This window comes from Callionymus lyra, chromosome 3 (assembly GCF_982586985.1).
Source record: "Callionymus lyra chromosome 3, fCalLyr1.hap1.1, whole genome shotgun sequence".
Classification (NCBI taxonomy): Eukaryota; Metazoa; Chordata; class Actinopteri; order Syngnathiformes; family Callionymidae; genus Callionymus; species Callionymus lyra.
In genome coordinates this window covers 32,810,229-32,829,993 of record NC_141820.1, presented here as the reverse complement: position 1 = coordinate 32,829,993, position 19,765 = coordinate 32,810,229, and the positions used below count along the sequence as shown (strand labels likewise).

The 19,765-nt window shown below is 36.0% G+C and overlaps 1 protein-coding gene across 1 annotated transcript; it reads right to left on the bottom strand.

Moving 5' to 3' along the window:
* Positions 1-10,304: 10,304 nt before the first annotated feature.
* On the bottom strand, positions 10,305-15,503 carry LOC148084494 (kelch-like protein 10). The gene is made up of 5 exons (XM_087785944.1): positions 15,325-15,503; positions 14,651-15,134; positions 13,795-14,415; positions 13,237-13,386; positions 10,305-12,176 (listed from the first exon to the last, which is right to left on the bottom strand). The coding sequence occupies exons 1-5, from the start codon at positions 15,408-15,410 to the stop codon at positions 11,835-11,837; spliced, it is 1,683 nt and encodes a 560-aa protein (XP_087642070.1). The 5' UTR covers positions 15,411-15,503; the 3' UTR covers positions 10,305-11,834.
* Positions 15,504-19,765: the final 4,262 nt, after the last annotated feature.

The window sequence follows — 19,765 nt, the reverse complement described above, 5'->3', positions numbered from 1 at the left end:
AACCTGAATTAGATGTTTTCAACTATGTAATAAGGTGGTCAGGAGGGATTGTGTCTACAAATGTATGCAGCTATAAATAGTACAGTGTAGAGAGAGCTGCTGGCAGAAATATGTAAACCATGAAACCTACTCCTGTGTTGTAGAGGAAAAAAAGGAATTATACTTTGTTTAGTTTAGTTTATATATTTAAGGAGTATAGATCAGTTCAGCTGTCTAATTTTCTGTTATTGGAAATTGGGCTTAATCATTATTCATTCAATAGTCTTGGGTTTGTATTATGGTGATAAATATATTGTCATTTAATTGATATTGCCCTGACATTGTGTTGGAAATAAAATAAAAAATAATATTAATTTGTCTACAGTTGAATATTGTTTAATCACACAACATGAAGCAGATATTTCAAGTGGTTTACCACATATTTATTGAGATCAAGTGTATAAATAATTGTATTCAAATAAATAATAATCATGATATATTGTCCAAGACTAAAAATAGAATGGATTAGCCATAACAGTACAATTATAAATAATGTAAGATATTCTATATTTGTCCTGTGAGGTAATTCCCTCAGAAAAAATGCTATAGAAATAATTATATATGCTTGTTTGAATGTAATCTTATATATTCAAAATATTTCTTATTACATGGTTATCTTGAGGATGGTTATCTAAATGCAAACATTTCTAATGGCGTTTTTAAGGACATTAGGCCTGATGGGTCAGAAGGCCACATACCTTAATGGATTTTCCTCTTTTTTTTGTGTGTGGTTAGATAAAAAATATTTATTTTGGTTGACATCTGAATATGCATCTTGAGTTTCTACGCTTCTCTGAAAGTCTCCTCATGCACTCAGGTGCAAAGATGGAAATGAGGTGAAACGAGGGAAGTGTTACTCTGGCAATCGACCAGGCCACCACTGACTCACAGGCGACATGATTGACAGTTATTTTATTTATCGAATCAACAGAAAATTAGTCAAGGGCATCGCTATTGCATCTTGGCGCCGCTTCTGTCTCCATGCGTCAGACACCAGATGCCAATTTGGTCCTCCTACCCATTTCAGAGCCATAGATCTTGTTCAGGAAGACTTTCACTGTCAAACCATATTCAGACAAAAGCCCAGTTCCCTGGTCACCTTTTCCAAACTGTTAAAATAGCTGTTTAATAGCTAGCTAGCAAGCGCCACTAGGCCTTAAACCTTCCCCTGTACCTCTGAATTGTAATTTCTCACAGTATTACACTACTGCCCAGCATCAGCCAATCTACTTGTTCTCTCATTGTGATAGGCTTTCTTTAAGAAATACAGTAAAGCCCAGCACCTGTTCTAGCCCTTTTTAATTGCCAGCACACGTTCATTGAGAGTGGCGTGTTGCGAAGGGGCACGAAAGTGGCAGAGACCAAGAGGCTGCCTCAGCAGGAAGCCTGGAATCTCTCGCTTTTATTGGCTACAATTGTCAGAGCAGAATAACTCAATCATCACCTACACACACTCACACATGGTCTCGACTTGAACTACAATCTCCTGCTGTGCAAGGCATCTATTTTTTCGTATTCTCTCAGGTGCAATACATGAGTAAGCGTGCTATCCAGTTTGATTTTATTTGCAGTGGGCTATAAAAGTGTAACTGCCCAGAACTGCCTGCAATATTTTATTGTCTTATTTAGTTTTCTTCAAATTGTTCTCTAGCAGATAGCTATAGAATCGTTTCCTTTAGATTCCCGGTGCGTGATCTCAAAGGAAGTACTTATTTTCCTGTTTAAAAACAGAGAATTTTATGTCCAGAGTGGTTTTTTGGCATTCTAATAGAAAAACAAAACAATCAATCCAAGTATTCTGTTCAAAACCATCTTATTTACAACATTAAGTTGATCATTATCTTTAGTATAGCAAATCTGCAAAATGGAGTAAAATTTATTCTGCAGTTTTGCAGATTTTCTTTAGATTTGGAATGTACATTTTGACTTTTATGGTAGGCTTTGAAGGCATATTGCAGAAGTGTGGGTTGATGGGGTTCCCCTCATGACCACAGTTGGGTTTTTGCTTGTCTAGTGTGGTGGAAACATTGTCTTTATTGATGTTGGAAAATAAAACAAAGTGTTCATTTGACTTTGGTTGAGAATTACATGATTGCATATGGAGGATGAACCCAAAAGTAATTGTGTATGTTTAAAATTGTTTAATTGTATATAAATCATAGATATACTGTCCACCAATATAACGGACAATGTGAGATGGAAATTCGATGTCTGAGATCTTACTCCTTTTGCCCAAGTATGCTCTGAGAAAGTAAGTAAACCCTGTGATGGACTGTCTTAACATCTTCCTGTGAGTGAGAGGCTGGTGTGATGTGCGATCTACAAAAGCATTAGAAGCCTTTAAGTAAGTTCCTTTGATGGTGGCTGAAGTCTCACCTCGAGACACGATGAGCATTGTTAATGAACATAAGGCTTAAAATGGAGCTGGTCTTGTTGTCAACTACTAACTTTTCTTTTCTATAACTCTAAAGGAGAAACAGATTCAGGTTCAGGCGGTTTCATTTTAAATATTAACGTGGGATAATTTCACGTTTATAAAGCAAGTAATGGATAATTGTATCAACAAAAATAATTGAATATTTTTTTTACCTAATTTGCAGCTTATTTACTTTTGATTGTTTCATTGTCAAAATTCTCTCTTCGTAATTAAAATTTTCAAACACAAGTGGCAGATCAAAACACAATATATTACACTTGGCTGAATTGGAAAGCTATTAGTTGCATAAAACAGTATGGATTGTGTATTGAATTATTTCAATGTTAAAGCTTGTGCTCCGAGAGAAGTGTTGTGTGAAGGAAGGGGAAAAAAACATAAATAAAAGGATTAGGTAAAATAGATAAAGTACAGATAAAAGAAAAAAATGGCTTGTTTGCAAAAAAGTTTCATCAAAGGTAACGCAACACGACATCTCTGAAGGGAGTCTTTCTTTGAGCCTTTATTAAGCTGTATTGTGACAGTCAACAGATAAAGTCTTCATCTTATGTTAATATTAACGAAAGCTCGTGCAGGGAAGATTTAACAGAACATAATCACATGATAAGGTAGATCAGTGAAAAGCTTAGCAAGCTGGGGTAAGGGAGGACTCCGTGGATTAAAGTTTACTGAGCTGCCACAATGCTCTGCCCAGGGCTACCTTCAAATGTAGAGGACGGAACACAATGATGGGCGATGCGGATTGATTGAGTAATGGGGAACGGTAGGAGGGTTCAAGGAAGGGGAGCATTTAACTGTTATCAAAATCATCATTATAGATAGATTATACAGTAGTCCTTAATAGAAAGTGTAACAATTTATGTTTAGTGGATATTAGAAACAAATACAATTGTATTTGCTGCAACATACTGTATGTTCACTGATCTCAATTTTGACACATGCTTAAACATACAGGAACATGCCTGTGATATGAGACCGAAACAAAACTATGATTTCATCTAGTTTTTTTCCTTGCTATTTTTGTCTATTTACCCCGAAATCTCTTTCCCTTTTCACAAGGGTCTAAACACTGCATCAGTTTGGGACTGACATATTAACAGCACTGATCTGCTGCTTTTCACTCGAGCACAGATAAGAAAGCAACCATTACTCTGCATGAATGAAACCACAGACCATATCTCACAGGAGTAGAGCGTATTATGAAAAATCTAGGCAACCATGCAATCTTTCAAGGTAATGTGTGTGCTTGTGTGCAGCAAGGATGTGACGAGATGCTTCCGATAACACAGAATATTGCCACAAGTGAATTTGGCAAGAAACTGGTGCTTGTGGGAAATACAAATCCTTCTCCATGCAAGTGGAGCTTGGATTAAAAAGAATGATTACGAACATCTAAGTTAGTAGTTATTTTAAGTTGCTTTGCTCATGATGTAGGAAGTTCATCATCACAACCAATATATTTCTTTAGCAGTTTTCAGAATTGCTTATCTCTGCAACGTCTACCAGATAATTTTAAGAGATTCCAAGAAGGTCCCTGTCTTAATGTAGATTTTACTCAGCCTTCTCCCAACTGTATGTAGGGGAATGAACAGGATGTTGTGAGGTTAGAAATAACACTAGACCTAACAATCAACCAGACAAAAACTAAATTAATCAAAATAATCACAATTGTCAATCACAAAAAAACAAAGAAAAAAAATCAGACGGAGAACAAAAACTCAGGGAGACGGGGAGTGACGATTATAATCTGGTGCCTGTTGCTGCAGGAGAGGTAGCTTTAGACTCCGCTGCTGAGGTTTTGATAGTTTGATGTGCTGCAGCTGCTGTGAGAGCAACAGGTGATGCAGAATTCAGGAAGCAGAAAATACATTAAAAAAAAAAGCTGTGTCTCAAATCGCATACTTCTCTTAGTACGTACACTATCCTGATGCATACTAACCGCTAGTGCACTAACTAGTACTCAAATTCTAGACAGATAGTATGTCTCAAATCAAACACTGTTGCTACGCACTAACAGGAAATGACGCAAAATCTTTTCTTCTACTACTATTTAACGATGCTGGCAACCAGCTGTAGGAACACTATCGCCGACACCTTCTTGCAGCATGTTTTACACAGTTTGGATAAAGAAATATGAGAAATGAAATCAAACTATATATAATATAATATAATAATATAAATATAGACTCATTACTTTGTTTTTTCCAAAACAATTTCTCTTGTCTAGGCTTCAACAAAAGATTGACATTACAGACGAGCAGTAACTGGAAACATTTCAAGTATATTGAAATAGTGGCTTAAAGGTGGAATGTTTGAGCTCCTCACACTCTTTCATAACATGCCTGCAATCCCCCTTATTGTCTTTAGGACAGTGGCCTGACCTGCAGCCCTTAACAGTGAGCTCATCTTCTCAGAAGTCCTGAATGTGTTCTTGTACATTTGGAAGGTATCTAGGACCTTTGGTCTCCACAAAGTAGTGCGATCCCCAATCGGCACAGGGGTGAAAGACAATATTGCTAGTGGTCGGAGTTCAAAGTCTTTACCAGGTCTGTCGAAACCAACTCCCCACTACCAAATAAAAACATGGAAAAAAATTATCCTCATCGTTAAATGTATTGTAATTTTGAGGAAATAAAAGGGAAGGAAGGAAACGACCTGCACCAAGGATTGGTCAGCTCTCTGATCTTTATAGCTAGAAGAAGCCAGAAACATCAAATCAGTGCTGCAGAAAAGATTTATCATCCAAGGGAAGAAAGATGGCTGCCTTCTCGCAACTAGACAGCCTTGAGGCAGGAGCAGGCAGCAAAAATTGCCGCTAAAGTGAATCCCATCGTGAACACATCCCCCTGTCTGCAACGTGAGAGGGTGGGAGGCTGAAGACTCCCCTGAGGTGCTACATTGAGTGCTCTAGGCTCTTCTTTATGTCACGGCCATTGCAGCACTCAATATTTCAAATTCAAACTGCCCAGGTGTATTCCTACAAGGGAGAGGATGAATGGAACTTATTAATGTACTGTTACAGTCTGTCTGATTTACTCTTTTCTTTTGGAGAGAGTTGGCTTGCAACTTGAAAATGCAAAGGATAGGCAATCAGTCTCTTTTTTAAATAATGTAACATAATGAATTATTAATTAACATTAATTAATTAATGAAAAATGATGGACATAAATTATCCTAATTTCTCCACCCTGTAACCAAAGCCTGCTTGATACACAGGAGCAACGGTTGGTTTTGGCTCAACCAAGATCACAGAGCTTTTCATATTATCATAAAGTGAAAGCAGCCTATTTTTTAAATAAACATTTGCATCTCTATCTCATCTCCTGGAACATTGCAGAGGTTTGGAATGTCAATCAATATTGTTGTCTTTCAGCCCAGCTGAACCTACGACAGACCAATACAGCATCCTCATTACAGTGGATGTAGCAGAAAAGAGCCTGTCAATCTTTCCCTTATTCCTCCCCTCCTAGATATTTGAACTACACTTTCAGGAGGACTTTCAATTCCAACCAGGATCTTAGCAGACTGAATAAGAGGTTCTTGGATTTTATGGTATATATTGCCATTCCACCTTAGTCATGCCTAAAAATATATCAATAAACATAATGAATACATACTTAAGCAGGAAGAGATATAGATAGTCGCCTACGCTGCAATATTATGCCTGTATTTATAAACATATCTACTTACCTTTTAGGGTAAAATGAAGAGGAAATATAACACAATGAGGGACAATAATATCAAGTCTTTCCTGTGGTGAGTGAATTTTCTTTTTTCTTCTCGAGATGTTTTAACATTAATAGTTCTTGTTGTAATTAATATACCTGGAAATACCAGAAATACTATTAAATAAATAAATACAATTTATTTCCTCCAATAAAACATGTTTGATTGAAGACCCGTCATATTAGATTGTGTGTTGTTGTATTAATCTGAAGATTAAGTGTTAGACATTAAAATAAACTGTTTTAACTGTCCATACAGGAAGATACAAACATATAGATTCCAGATCGTGTTGTGACATCATTTTCCTAAGTTTACGTAGGTTAAAGCAGTTGTGCCCGAACAGGAAAGTAAATGTTAAGATTTCTGATGTTTCCATTATTCATGTCTGAAATCTAGGTTAAAAAACTACAATGAACCTATGACATTTCAAGATGCTTGAAGCTCTATCTGGGACCATCATCTTGCAGTAGCACCCGCCCTGTTGATTTAGCAAAATGGTGCATTCTATTTGTCATGGACTTAACGTTGTTTATATTATTTTTGTTGTTTTTACACCTTTAAAGGCCAGTCCATGTAATAAAAGCCTTCATTTAACCGATCCCTGTGTGAAGGTATCTCAGTAAGCATCACAAATAAAAGTAATGAACAATTTCTGGATTTTCCACCTGAGGCGCATGATTGGGCTGAATGAACTTTGGCTGATATTCAACAGATCTGTCTGCTGTTTGTTTCAGCGCCTGAGTAAAGGTCAGGGCAAAATCAGAAGCATAAAAATCACTTCAGAACACACACAAAGCAACTGATCAGCAGGAAGAAAATGTCGGCAAAATCAAGAAATGGAATGTTGATTGTCTATTACACTAAAGGCCAAAAGTGGACCTCTGTGAAATTGGGCAGGTCAAGATGTTCTTAAATGTTCTCTTTAAATAGAGAACAGAGAATGTTAAAAATGAAACAAAAAAAATAGTTCTTAAATTTATTCAGGGATGAATCCTTCATGGCCATCGTTTTAGTTCAACAAATAAATTAAGCGTCATCAGCCTAAGAAGACAATCCCAGCAGGAGATTGGTGATGTTTTTGTTGTGTGAATGTTTTTTTTTCTTGCTCTGTAGAAGGTAGATGGCATTTGCAATGATCCAATCAAATTTCACGAAGCTAAATCGGTTTATTCATTTATTTATTTTATTTTACAATATAACATTTCATATTGAAGCCTTTTGGTGACCAATAATGAGCCTTGACTTTTGGTTTTCTAAATCATAGTAGACCTTTTCTTTTTTCATTGACGTCAAGAACGTCTCAATGAGACCAAGACAAGACTCTGTCGAGGCTAAGACCAAGAAGAGATGCTTGACAAAGACAGGACAGATTTTACTTTTTAGCTTTCATTTGTTTCTGGCAATTAATTTAATCCATTTTCAATTATCTAAAGTGTATTAAAAGGGGTTCCTCAAATAAAAGAGGCTGATGACTAAAGACCACCGAGACAAAAACAATACAACAAAAACAAGTGTATTGTGACATTAATGATTCATAATGTCACAATACAATTCAAGTTATTATAATAGTTAAGCTCAGGAGAGAATCCAAGGATTTAAGAATTTCAAACCATTAAAAGTAAATAATGATTCACTGTTTGCCAGCTTACTTTAAAGCATGGTTAGCATAACCATTTATTTTCTAATCAAATTTTGATTTCACCGAGGTGGAATACATGTTTTAAATGAAATCGTATTTGTTTATAACAATTCCTTAAACACTCACTCCTTTTAAGATCTGCCTCTTGGACTTCAGGGATATGAGAAAAATATCTGAATACTAGAGTTCTTTATTTTGATCTTATTTCATATTTACAGCATTTTCATATTTCATATTCAGTTCAGTGAATGCCTAAAATATAATGGAAGGAGTTAGGCAGAGATCCATTTCTCTTTCAATTCATTGTGCATTTTGTTTTGAATTTTGCATTTTTTATCATCATAGATGTATATAAGCGTCCTCCACATGTAAATTATATTAATTTAGAGCTGGAGGGAACACAGAAAACAAAACTAAATTTCACTCTTTTGTGTAATGTAAACAGATCTTAATGTGTCCTCACCTTCCCTGGTTGACGTCACTCATGACCACATCCATTTATTCAGTCAGATAAAAGCATATTTTTAAGTTAAATTTGTGACTGTAGATGCAATTTGAAACTATAAATGACATGCTTTGCAATTATGATTCAGAAGGCTGAGATTCCATTGAAACAGAACCAGCGTAAGACATCGACTAATAAGTGTGTTCCTACTTGCTTCCGTCTATTTAGCTTCTGCTCTTGCTCTTGAGTCTCAAGGTTGTGATACAAAACAAACAGCATCTATGCAATTCTGCAACCTTGGGACAAATGACTTCTCTGTGTGATTGTGGATGTAACTGTTTTTTAATTAGCAAACTTCAGCTTCAGCGACTCCTGATACAAAGCCCTTATCAATGACACAACAGGGCCGTGATGGGTTGCACATGCTAACAAGGGCATTTAATCAATGACTGCCACACAGGCACCAGGCAGGGCTTAGCATAATCTTTTGTAAGCCTGTAGAAAAAAAGAAAAGGCAAATGTGGGCCTAAAGGCTTGACTGTGACATTTGTGACACTAACAATTCAACTCACAGTTTCAATAGCCTACTTAGTTGATTATAAAATTAGTTGTGTGCACAATCTCAAAGCGTATTTGTGAAAATATAATTTAATTTTGAACAGTAGTAGTAATCTCATACATGCCTTAAAGCACTAGTTACGATTGAAAATATACATTTTTGTTGACCCCACTGTCAGAACTGTGTAATGTGAACTGTTGTGAAAACTGAAAGATCTGCAGCCTTGCTCCCATGGTGCGACATATTTCTTTCCAGAAAGAGAAAACACCTCTTCCATGATTTTTTTGTTGTTGCAGTTTTCTTTTCGTAAAAACTAAACAACATACTCTGGGGACCTCAGCCATGATGGACATAGATTTAATCCTCAAATCTTAAAGTGCAACTAATGTGAAACCCACTCACTCACCTCTCCTGACTCACTCACAGTGACAGCTATAACAAAATGTATCATGTAAATTGAACAACTATTTATTTGATCAATTATTGAATCCATTATTAATTATTATTATTATTTTTTTTGCGTATAGATGTTTTGCGTACAGATATTTTGCGTATTGAATCAATAAAGAAAAATGTGGTAATATTTTTCACTTTTACTTTTTAAAATTGGTTTTATATATTTAAATAAAGAAAATACAAGTTGTAGTAAATCTATGGAAGTATATCAGCGCCATCAGAATATTAAATGGTTAATTTTTTACATTTCCATTTCAATTATTCAATATTTTTTAATTTGTAGCCTTTTAAATTCAATATAAAAAATTTGAAGCCTTTTAAATTCAGCATAACAGTCCCATCTGACAAAACCAAGCAAGTACCGAGTTACTGTTACTTGATCATACTTGCGTGCAATAATGATCAGGTGACGTCTTCTAGGCGCTGGTGCATCAGTTTAGATATTTTCATTAAAGTATGGAGTCTAAAAATCTTACACTACATGTCACGATCAATCAATAGATTCTGATGTCAAAGGATTTAAACGGGAACGATTTTTTTTTACTGAGGGTCAGATCCTTATCTATAAGAAGCCCTGCCCACAACGTCTGTTTAGTGTGACATCACATTTGTCTTTTGTAGCCACGGGTTCAGGTAACTCAGTACTTGTTTGGTTTTGTCTGGTGGCACTGTTATGCTGAATTTCAAAGGCTTTGAATTTTTAATATTGAATTTAAAAGGCTACAAATTAAAATATATTGAATAATTGAAATTAAAATATCACAAATTCAACCATTCAATATTCTTATGGCACTGATATACTTGCATATAAATCCAACGTTTTCATGAGGTTGGGTAATATAATTAAAGAAGAAAAGACCGTTAAGGAAAACAACAAGGAACAAAAGTGAAACTTTATTGATCATGCACAGCATATCAAAAAATGGAAACAAGTTAATGCCACCAATCCTCCATGATACAACTTTATTGGAACTATATTTTAGACTGCAGGGTTCACCGAGGCACCGTGAGTGATGGTGTCAACTGCGAACGCAGCAAACAGCTTTTGCTCTCATCAATTTCTGTGATTACTTGTCAGCCTGGAAGTTGCAGTGTTGGAAAACACATGCATCTCTAGGTGCAACGTAAACTACAAAGACATTTTGTTTTCCAATGATGCAGATGTACTTGGCGATCACTCACAGTAGAAACAACAGTCCTCAGTGCAAGGATATGAACTCAGAAGGCTGGGAAGGTTCTGTATTGTTTGAGCGATAACACCACTGATCCCACCGATGCAAGTCATCACTCCTGCGACAGAGAGTGATTTTTCCCTAAGCCTCACTTCGGAAAGGTTTTGATCTAAACCCGTACGCGGGCAACTCATAATCACAGGCTATTTTTTAGTGTCAAAGTCATTGAGTATCGGCTCTTCTAGTGTCCCCTGGTATTGCCGTGCTTTTCTTGGCACAAGACCAAAGGAAACATTTGCTTTCGCGATCAAATTCCTGAAGCTCTAGCAAGTTTTGCAGAGTTGGCATTTTCAGTCGTTCATCATATACATTTAATTGGGGGACATGATCACAAAAAACAAAAAGAAGGCTTGATGCAGACGTGGAGTTTTGCATAACCATGGCACTATAAAAAACTGAAAGGAAGAGCTCACTCGAAAGTGGCTGTACCTTTTGTTTCTCACCTCAAAAAGACAAGATAAGGGCTTCAGTCCATGGCTATAAAGAGATTACGCAGTTTAAAAAATGAATGAATGACCAAATTGCATAGACATTGTCTGTCAGAAAAGTGTTACTGAAACTTCAGAAGCGCCATTGAAAAATGTATCCTTTTCAAAACCAGACTAAGGCTCTTGTCAGTGCTTTTTTTTTTTTTTTAATATAACAACAACACAAACAAAATGTCCTCTTAGTAGTATTGGGCTGATTACAGCTCATGAAAGTGTCATGTTGTTAAAGACCATCTATCCATCTAGTGGGTTCTGAAAATAATGTCACTGCTTATCACTACCTCTCAGTACTGAAGCTAAAATACACATGAAAACGCTGACCTGAACTACTGCTGTAAAGTAGTATTTGATCACAAAACTGATTTTGGGTAGGGATGGGTTGATGAAGCTTCATGAATCAGGTTCTTGGTATTATTTTTAGAACTCAGTAGGTGGCAGTTCAAATCAGATCAATTATAGAACAGAGTGCCATCTAGTGGGCTTAGAAAACAAGGAAACTGTTTCATGAAGCTCATGTCAGCACAGCACACCATAAAGCAGCTTAGAGCTTGGTGGTCATGTAGACCGAGGCTCTTGTTCAAAATTAAATGAATTATAACAGAAAACATGGGGGAAAAGTTAACTATTTATGTTTTACTGATAATGTTAATATAATGCACAATGAAATGGGCATTATTTCAAATTAAATATTGCTGAGGCAGTAAAAAACTGGATTAATACAGAATGTGACAATTTTAAAATGGCTCTTCAGGGCTATTTGATTCATTTCAAGAAAAAAGCTCAGTAAAATCGTGCTCAACTATAACTTTTGGAAATTCATGGAATCCCTACTTTCAGGGGAGGTAGGGAATCTCGTGGGACGACGTATTCCTTTATGTTTAGAGTTCCAGTAACGACACAGCAACTCATACCCCAACGGGTTTTGTTCATGGGGGAGGCCATGGACCATCTTTTTGTTTTTGCATCGTAGTACTCTATCGGTGAGTGACCCACCAGAATGGATCCTTCTGTTCCTCCGACAGCAAACACCCGATCTTCAATAACATGGACAGAAAAAAGAACACGCGGTTTAAGCATAGGATACATTGTGAGCCAGGAGTTGGTCTCTGGGCTGTAAGCTTCCACACAGCGAAGGATGTCATCATCATGGCCACCAACCTTAAAAAGGAAAGAAATGAACAAAGAAATCATACATTGCAAAATTAAGTCAAGCTTGGTTGACTTAATTGGTTGGTCCGAATGACTTCGGACCATATTGTTCCCAGTACAACCAGTATCACAATTTTTCTTGTTTTTGGTATCAATATTTGGTGCCCAGTAGTGAGTAAGTAAGTAATTTGTATTTATATACCGCTTTTCCAGACCAGGGTCACAAAGTGCTTGATCAATCAAAAATAGTGATGGTCTGATGAAGCTTCATGAAGCAGCGTCATTATTTTCAAAGCTCCCTAAATGGCGGTCTCATTTTTAAATAATGGTGCCACCTACTGACTTCTAAACAAGTTTCGCACATGGTTTATTTTTTACCCGCTGACTGCCTGTTCTCTTGTAATCTCAGATTACTAATCTGATCAAATCGAATTTCATCAGCAATTTTTACTGTAATTTCACTTCCAATAATTTCATGAATCAATAAAAATACACTGTAACTGCGCTTTATGTTTCTATTACTCTATATTAAAGCAACATATGGCGTGTTTGTTCAATCTGAGCTATTCGTTTGTATGTGCCAAAAGTTTTCATTGAACATTAATTAATTGATTAAAAATGATTTACATTCGTATTACAATATTAGATGTTATGAGTGTGACACACATTTACTTTGTTTAGCAACGATTTTAACCTTTTTAAAATTAGGGATATATTAAGCAAGCTATGACCTTTTTAAAAGTCAGGTTTAACAAACACCTAAAATATTGAATCCCATAGACTTAGTAAGTAAGAGGTTGACTAAAAAAACAGGTTATTTTCACCAGTTTTAATAATCCATAACTTTCTTTATATTTAGCACAGGAAAATACTTCTATCAGTGGAATCGTCTTAACAGGACCCGTCGTATAATACTGGTTTCAGAGAATGTCTCACACAGACACCTACTAATAGAAGACAATCGTTTCTTATAATATCTTCTTCTAGCAGAACTGCCACTCTAAAATATATGTCCTCTTGATATGAAATCCACCTTTCAAACAATTGTAACACTTTCCAATATACTCACTGCAAAAACATGGTCTGCAAATGAGAACACTCCAAGTCCTCGGCGCACTCTCATCATTGGTCTGATTAATGTCCACTGGTCTGCCTCTGGATTGTAATGCTCAGCACATCTGAGGCGATTTCTCCCATTAAACCCTCCGCAAACATAAATCTGGACGGAAGATTTAGTGTGGGGTTACTGAACCATACGTCATGTGGCATTTAAATTCTAATCCATATTCCAGTTTAATGCATAACTTCCCTATTTAATTGTATTAAACATTAATTATCATCGTCTTAAATATTAATACTTTTGCATATTGAATTGAATTATGCAACTTGATTAACATGTAGTAATGTGGTGTAAATGTTTTAATCCTATTCCAAGTTCTAACTGGATGTCCATGGCTTCATACATTATACAACATTCAAGACAGCAGTGATTAGAAGTTAGTTATTTCTTTCAATCTGTTTGATACTTGTGTGAATCCACCAAAGCTTTTTTTTTTCTTGTTGAAGACTTTTGTTTTTCGAGGGGGGAAACAGGTTTGAAACTGTAATGAAGCTTGCTTTAACTCACCTTGTTATGTAGTGTGGTGCAACTAGCCTGACTCCTGAACTGATGCATACATGAAATTAGGCTCCATTGATTTACTTCAGGATTGTAGCACTCTGCACTTTTTAACACATTCTCTCCGTTGAAACCCCCAAGTGCATAAATGCAGCCGTTGAGTGCTGTGACACACAGGGAGAAGCGGCGGCAGTGCATCTGTGCCACATCCTGCCAGGTATGCGTGTACATGTTGTATCTCTGCACTGTTTTCAGGTACTCTCTGAATCCGTTAGTTCCGCCGAGACAGTAGACATGTCCGTCGAGGAACGCTGTCCCAAAAAAATCTCGATGGTGCTGCAGTTTGATGGTCAAGTTAATCCAACGGTCAACGCGCATATCGTAAGCCTCGACGGAGGTGGTTTTCAACCCACAACTCCACCCACCAATGGCCAAGAGAATTGCGTTCGGCAGTCGGGGACGAGCCAGCAGATCGCAGGATCCAGGCACACTGCAACCTTTTTTCTTGTAATAATTTATAATTTTGATAGCATTGTCCACCATCATCAAAGCAGAATTGTCACTTTTCACGTAGATATTGTCTAGCACCTTCGTTGAAATATATTCCAAACTTAGCAGGGCTAAGCGAACCTAGTATGAGGAAAGACAAGGAGATATAATTAAGAGATACAACATTTTCCAACAAAAAATAAGACACTGCTTGATGAAGCTTCATGGTTAGTTAAGAAGCCAATAGATAGATAGATCAATAGGTATAGATTCTCAATCAAACATTGATAGTGCTGCATAGTCTTTCTATTACATCAACAAACAAATCTATTATAGTTCAAACCTTTTTGCAACAATACATTTAAGATCAACTTACTTTAGACAAGAGCTGAGTGATGTGCTCGCTTCGCTTCATTGGCTCATGCATAATCCAAAAGTTTATAGCCTCGAAAACTGTACTCTCGTCTTTTACCATCAGAGTATCGTTTTCAATAATTTGGATCAGCTCCTCAACAGAGAGTTCTGTGAACCCGTCAACGAACCCGATTTCCTCAAAGTGAGAGAGGATATATTTGTAAATTTTCAGATGGAGATTACACTTATGAATAGTCTTTGAGAACAGCCAGATATCGATGCAGTTTTTCATGTCAAGTATCTCCTCCAGATATTGGATGCAAGCTGATGTAATTCTGCCCATGTTGACATAATCGGATGCTTGTAGTAAGTCCTTCACATTGCTTGGTGTCAAATAAATTGAGTTTGTATATGCACATTTGATAATGTGTTTGATGACATTTGGAGGGAATCCTTTAATCTGGAACTCCTCCTGCCCGGGGGCAGACCAGCGCTCAAAGGAAGCACTAGGATAGGAGATAAGAAGACTGCAGTTAGAAAGGAACGTTACCCTGGCAACATTCTTCTAGGCATGTTGTTATTGGGGAGACATTCTAGTCATATTCCTTATTATATGCATTGGGTAAACTTGTTATATAAGGATTAACGAATGCAGTGGTAGTGTCTTATTGTTACTTGGTCAGAAAAACAACTCACTGAAAGTAAGTACTGCAGTTACTGAGCGTGTTCTTGTGGACTGGAAATTTTTCATTTTCTACTACGACGAGGGCATCATATTCCATTAGTTGTGAACTGCGTTAGGTTTATTTTTAAAAGAGAGTTTTTGATTGCCAAAGTGTCCTTATGTGTGTCATTCAAGTACAGGACTGTTTTTAGTAAGCAGAAAACTCCAAACTCAAGGAAGCACAACACAATCCTCTCTTTCATGTTCCTCGCCCATACTTATTGTGTTTCAACCAGTACAGTGGCTTTGAAATCAGTCTTTCCTTTCATCTGAATGACCTTTTTTCTATTGAAAGATAACATACAATTATGACATCACTGATCATAGCCCTAAATGTGAGCTATGATACACTTGTGAGTTGTGATTAAGCCTCATGAAGCAGTATTGAGTATTTTAGAGCCCACTAGATGTCATTCTTGTCACAGACATGCTTTGATTTCGAAAGGCAAAGAAGAAATGAATGTACTCCTCCAGCAATTTGAAGACAATTCTGAGATTAATTACAGATAGTCTTGATAAAGCATATGTAGTTATAATAAGTTAAATGTATTACTATATACGCAAGTTATTTTTCATAAATCCGTTCTGAAAAAGATTAGTTTATATTGACTTTATTAATCCTTCTGGAGTTCTTGTTCGGGAAATTAGGTTTCCAATACATAGCAGACAATAGTTTCATAAAAACAAGAAGAAGAACAAAGTGCAAAGAGATAACAAAGGGCAAATATAAAGTGAATAGATCAAAGGAAAGACCTAAAAGGATACAGACATAGAACAACGTGATCCATTCACTCTGCTCTTGCCTCAGAGCTATAAAGTCTAATAGCATGAGGAATGAATGAGTTCCATGTCAGTCATTTTGATCAATTACTTCTATTAAAAAAAACTATTTTTAACATTTAATTTCAAATGTTGTCATGGCAGTGAATGACAGCACCATGAGTCAGAATTTAGACCCAAAACTATACTCGCAGAATAGTAACTCAATCTGGTAAAGAATACTGAAGTAACAAACTGGATTACTAAGCAAATACTGCGTTTTTAAATTATTAAGTAACTTTTATTTACTTATATCTGAATGCACATTTTAGCACCATTTCCGCACTGTTTCAGAAGAGCTAGAATCAGATCAATCCTATACGATACCCATCTTTAACCATCTTATACAAGCATGTTTTGATCCCATGTTTTGATCGACATTATCATACAATGCATTCCCTTTTGAATCAAGAATCTTTTGAAAACATTTTTAAATTTGTCTCTTCTATTAGTATGGCATATAAGAGTATGGCAAATTAATTTTCCACCTTACACACTTAATTTAAATAGAAAGTTTGGAACTTTTGGGCAAAAAAAGAAAAAACAAGAGACGGAAAACGTACAATTGATGTTGTTGGAACATTTTGGAATGCTCTATTGGAACTAGCATCTGCAAAATCCACTTGTTTGGGTGGTTTAATTATGGTAATGCTCTACTCAAAGTGAGCATGACACATTCTTTTGATTTCAAATATGCTATTGATGGGCTGATAAAGCTTCTTGAAACAGTGTGTAGAAAAGATATTTTGTATATAGTCCAGTCGGGACAGACAACCAGAGCATAATATATGCCTTAGCAGGAAATAAACACAATATAAATGAATGAACTGCCATGAAAAATACCATTTCAATAAAATTAACTTCTAACTTTGCATCTTGTGTAAAAGGATTTTCATTTGTTTTTTTGTGCTGTAATGCATTTGAAGTATCATCTGTGGTGGAGGGTCACATCATTGCAAGGTGAAAGGAGCTTTTATGTGAATTGGCTGAATCACTAAAGCAGACGGGGGTAAATATGCGCTTCAAGGAAAGCAGTGAGTTCAACAGCTGGTGGTTTTGAAGACCCTTCAAAGCAATCTGGCCCACTGCAACTTCAATTACAAGATGTTTTTCCTCGGTGTCCTCAGGAGGTGGAGGTGCTCCTATTAGCAGTTAAAACCTCTGGTTTAGTAAAAGGCATAAAGTGGTACCTTTATGTACATTTCATGACGTTTAAGAGGGATTAAAATGTTATCTTACCTCAACCGACTTAAGGGACAACTGACCAATTGCCGACAGTTTAGTCCATTTAAAAGGGTTCACATCAGAAGATTTGGAATTTAAAGGAAAACTACAATATTCCGGCCCTGATTAAAACATCATCATATAACTCCATTTATAAGGTTCTGTAGTAAGGATCTGTTTTTTTGCTGTATTAAAATGTCTAAATTGAATGTTATAAATAGTGTGGCTGTGACTTTTATTAAATTATCTGTCTTAAATTATAAAAACCAAACAAATATATAACAATGATATTATGAAAACCAAACAAGTATTAGCAATAAGGCAAGGACAAAGCAAAGATGATGCCCACAATTCCAATTTGGGCTTTTTAATGAATTAAATGTACATTAAATGGCCTGGGGAAGGAAAAGTGTAGAAAAAACAACATGCAATTACAAGTTCATTTTGTACATGTCGTCCCCAAATATTGCACTAAAGCATAGTTAGATTTAATTATAGAGAAATACAGACAAATGAGTTGATTGAAACAAACATAATCAATGGGTTTGTTTCAATAAACGATCACTGGGAGTTGATTAGGCAGAGATTTGTACTCAGTGTGAAGTGGAGGTCGATGAAAAGCTGGAGGAGCAGTGAAGGAATGACCCGAGGAGCAGAAGAGTGATCAGTAGAAGCAAGACAGAATACATATGTGTGAATCAAAGAGAAGCAGGAGGAACAGTGAAGATGGAAAGAGACCTGTCATACTGTATGTTTTGGAGAGTATCTAAGACACAAACGCAAGAGTGAAGGATTCAAGAAGTTTTATTGTCATTCAATTCACTTGTTATGAAGCAAAACTGTGGTAAACATGTGAATAATAATAATAACAACAATAATACGTGTCAAAGTTCTCAAGGTTTTACAACAGACAAATGAATGAATAAATAATAATAACAATAAGAATCATGTCTGGGAACAAAAGTAGTTGCATAAAAGATTTGTTTTCTAAAGGCAGAAGGATGTTATAATAACATTTAATGAAATTACCGAAAAGTCAGCATATTTCACATGGAGAAGATCTAATTTCTGAGAGTTAGAAGTTGTTTTTAACTTGAAACAAAACATCAACAATTTCAAAATAACAAAATATGATATCATTTGTCAAGAATGTAAAAAGGGTTCCTTTTACAACCGCACTTTACTTGCTCAAGTGCCTCTTGACATTAAGGTTAGTTCAGAAGCTTTTCTATCTTCATTTTAAGATTCAGACTCATGGTTAGAATGGCTGTTGTACAGTTCTGATTTCAGTTATTACAGGCCACTTGACATTTACAGCCACATGTGAATGTCAAGCCCTACAGAGGCCATGACTGGATATATAATATCTGTTTAGCTCCAGGATGATCCATAGGGACTTAATCTCTCCTCCTTTTGTCATTGTTCGGCCATACTTAATCTCTCGTGAACGACATTATTGTAGATTCTAGTGGTTTGGATTCATGATTCAAACGCCTGTAGAGTCTTGTTTACCTTGTACAGTTTTAGACATTCCAGGATCCATTAGTCTGACATTGAGTCATATTCTTTCTTGGAATTAAAGGGTTAGTTCACCCACAATTCAAACTTCAATCATTTTATACCCACCCTAATGTTAATTAAGGATTGTTTTCAGTTAATCAGTTATAGTATGAATGAAATGAATGACGCTCAGTTGTCTTCGTCTTCATCTATAACGCGAGCGCTTCAATTGTAGACAGCAGACTTGAATAGCTTAAGATATTTACCTGGATAACTTCCTGTCCGTATCCCTTTTTATTCTCTAAATTTCTAAACTAGCTTTAAATATTGTATTATTTTAGTTTTTCCGGAACAAATCCTCATGTTCAGGCTTCAATACAAGATGGATATTACAGAACAGCACCATGGAGGTATATGAATCTTTTTAAGTACGACTTTTTGAGGAGGAAGAGGAAGATACCTTAGCATCACTTGCTTCATTCAAATGGAAAATTTTGCCTACGACTGTAAAAAGAAACTGATAAATACCAACCCATAGTCGACATGAGGGTGAGTAGAAACTGAGTGAAGTTTTGGGTGAACTGTTACTTTAATCTAACTAGAACAGGTTTGTCTGTCTAGTTCGTCCACAGCAGCATGGACTATTTTTACAACTGTTGTGAACCTCAAAGTCTGCCTGACTTGTAATAATGAGCTTTAGCTGTTACATAAAACTGACATTGGTTCATAACATGCAACTCAAGATATTTCAAGGCTTTATTTGATGTAATTTTGATGATCATGGTTTACAACTTGTGAAAACGCCAAATTGACAATAAAAAAAAATTGGAATATTACATACAATTAACGGAAAGAGGATTTTAAACAGAG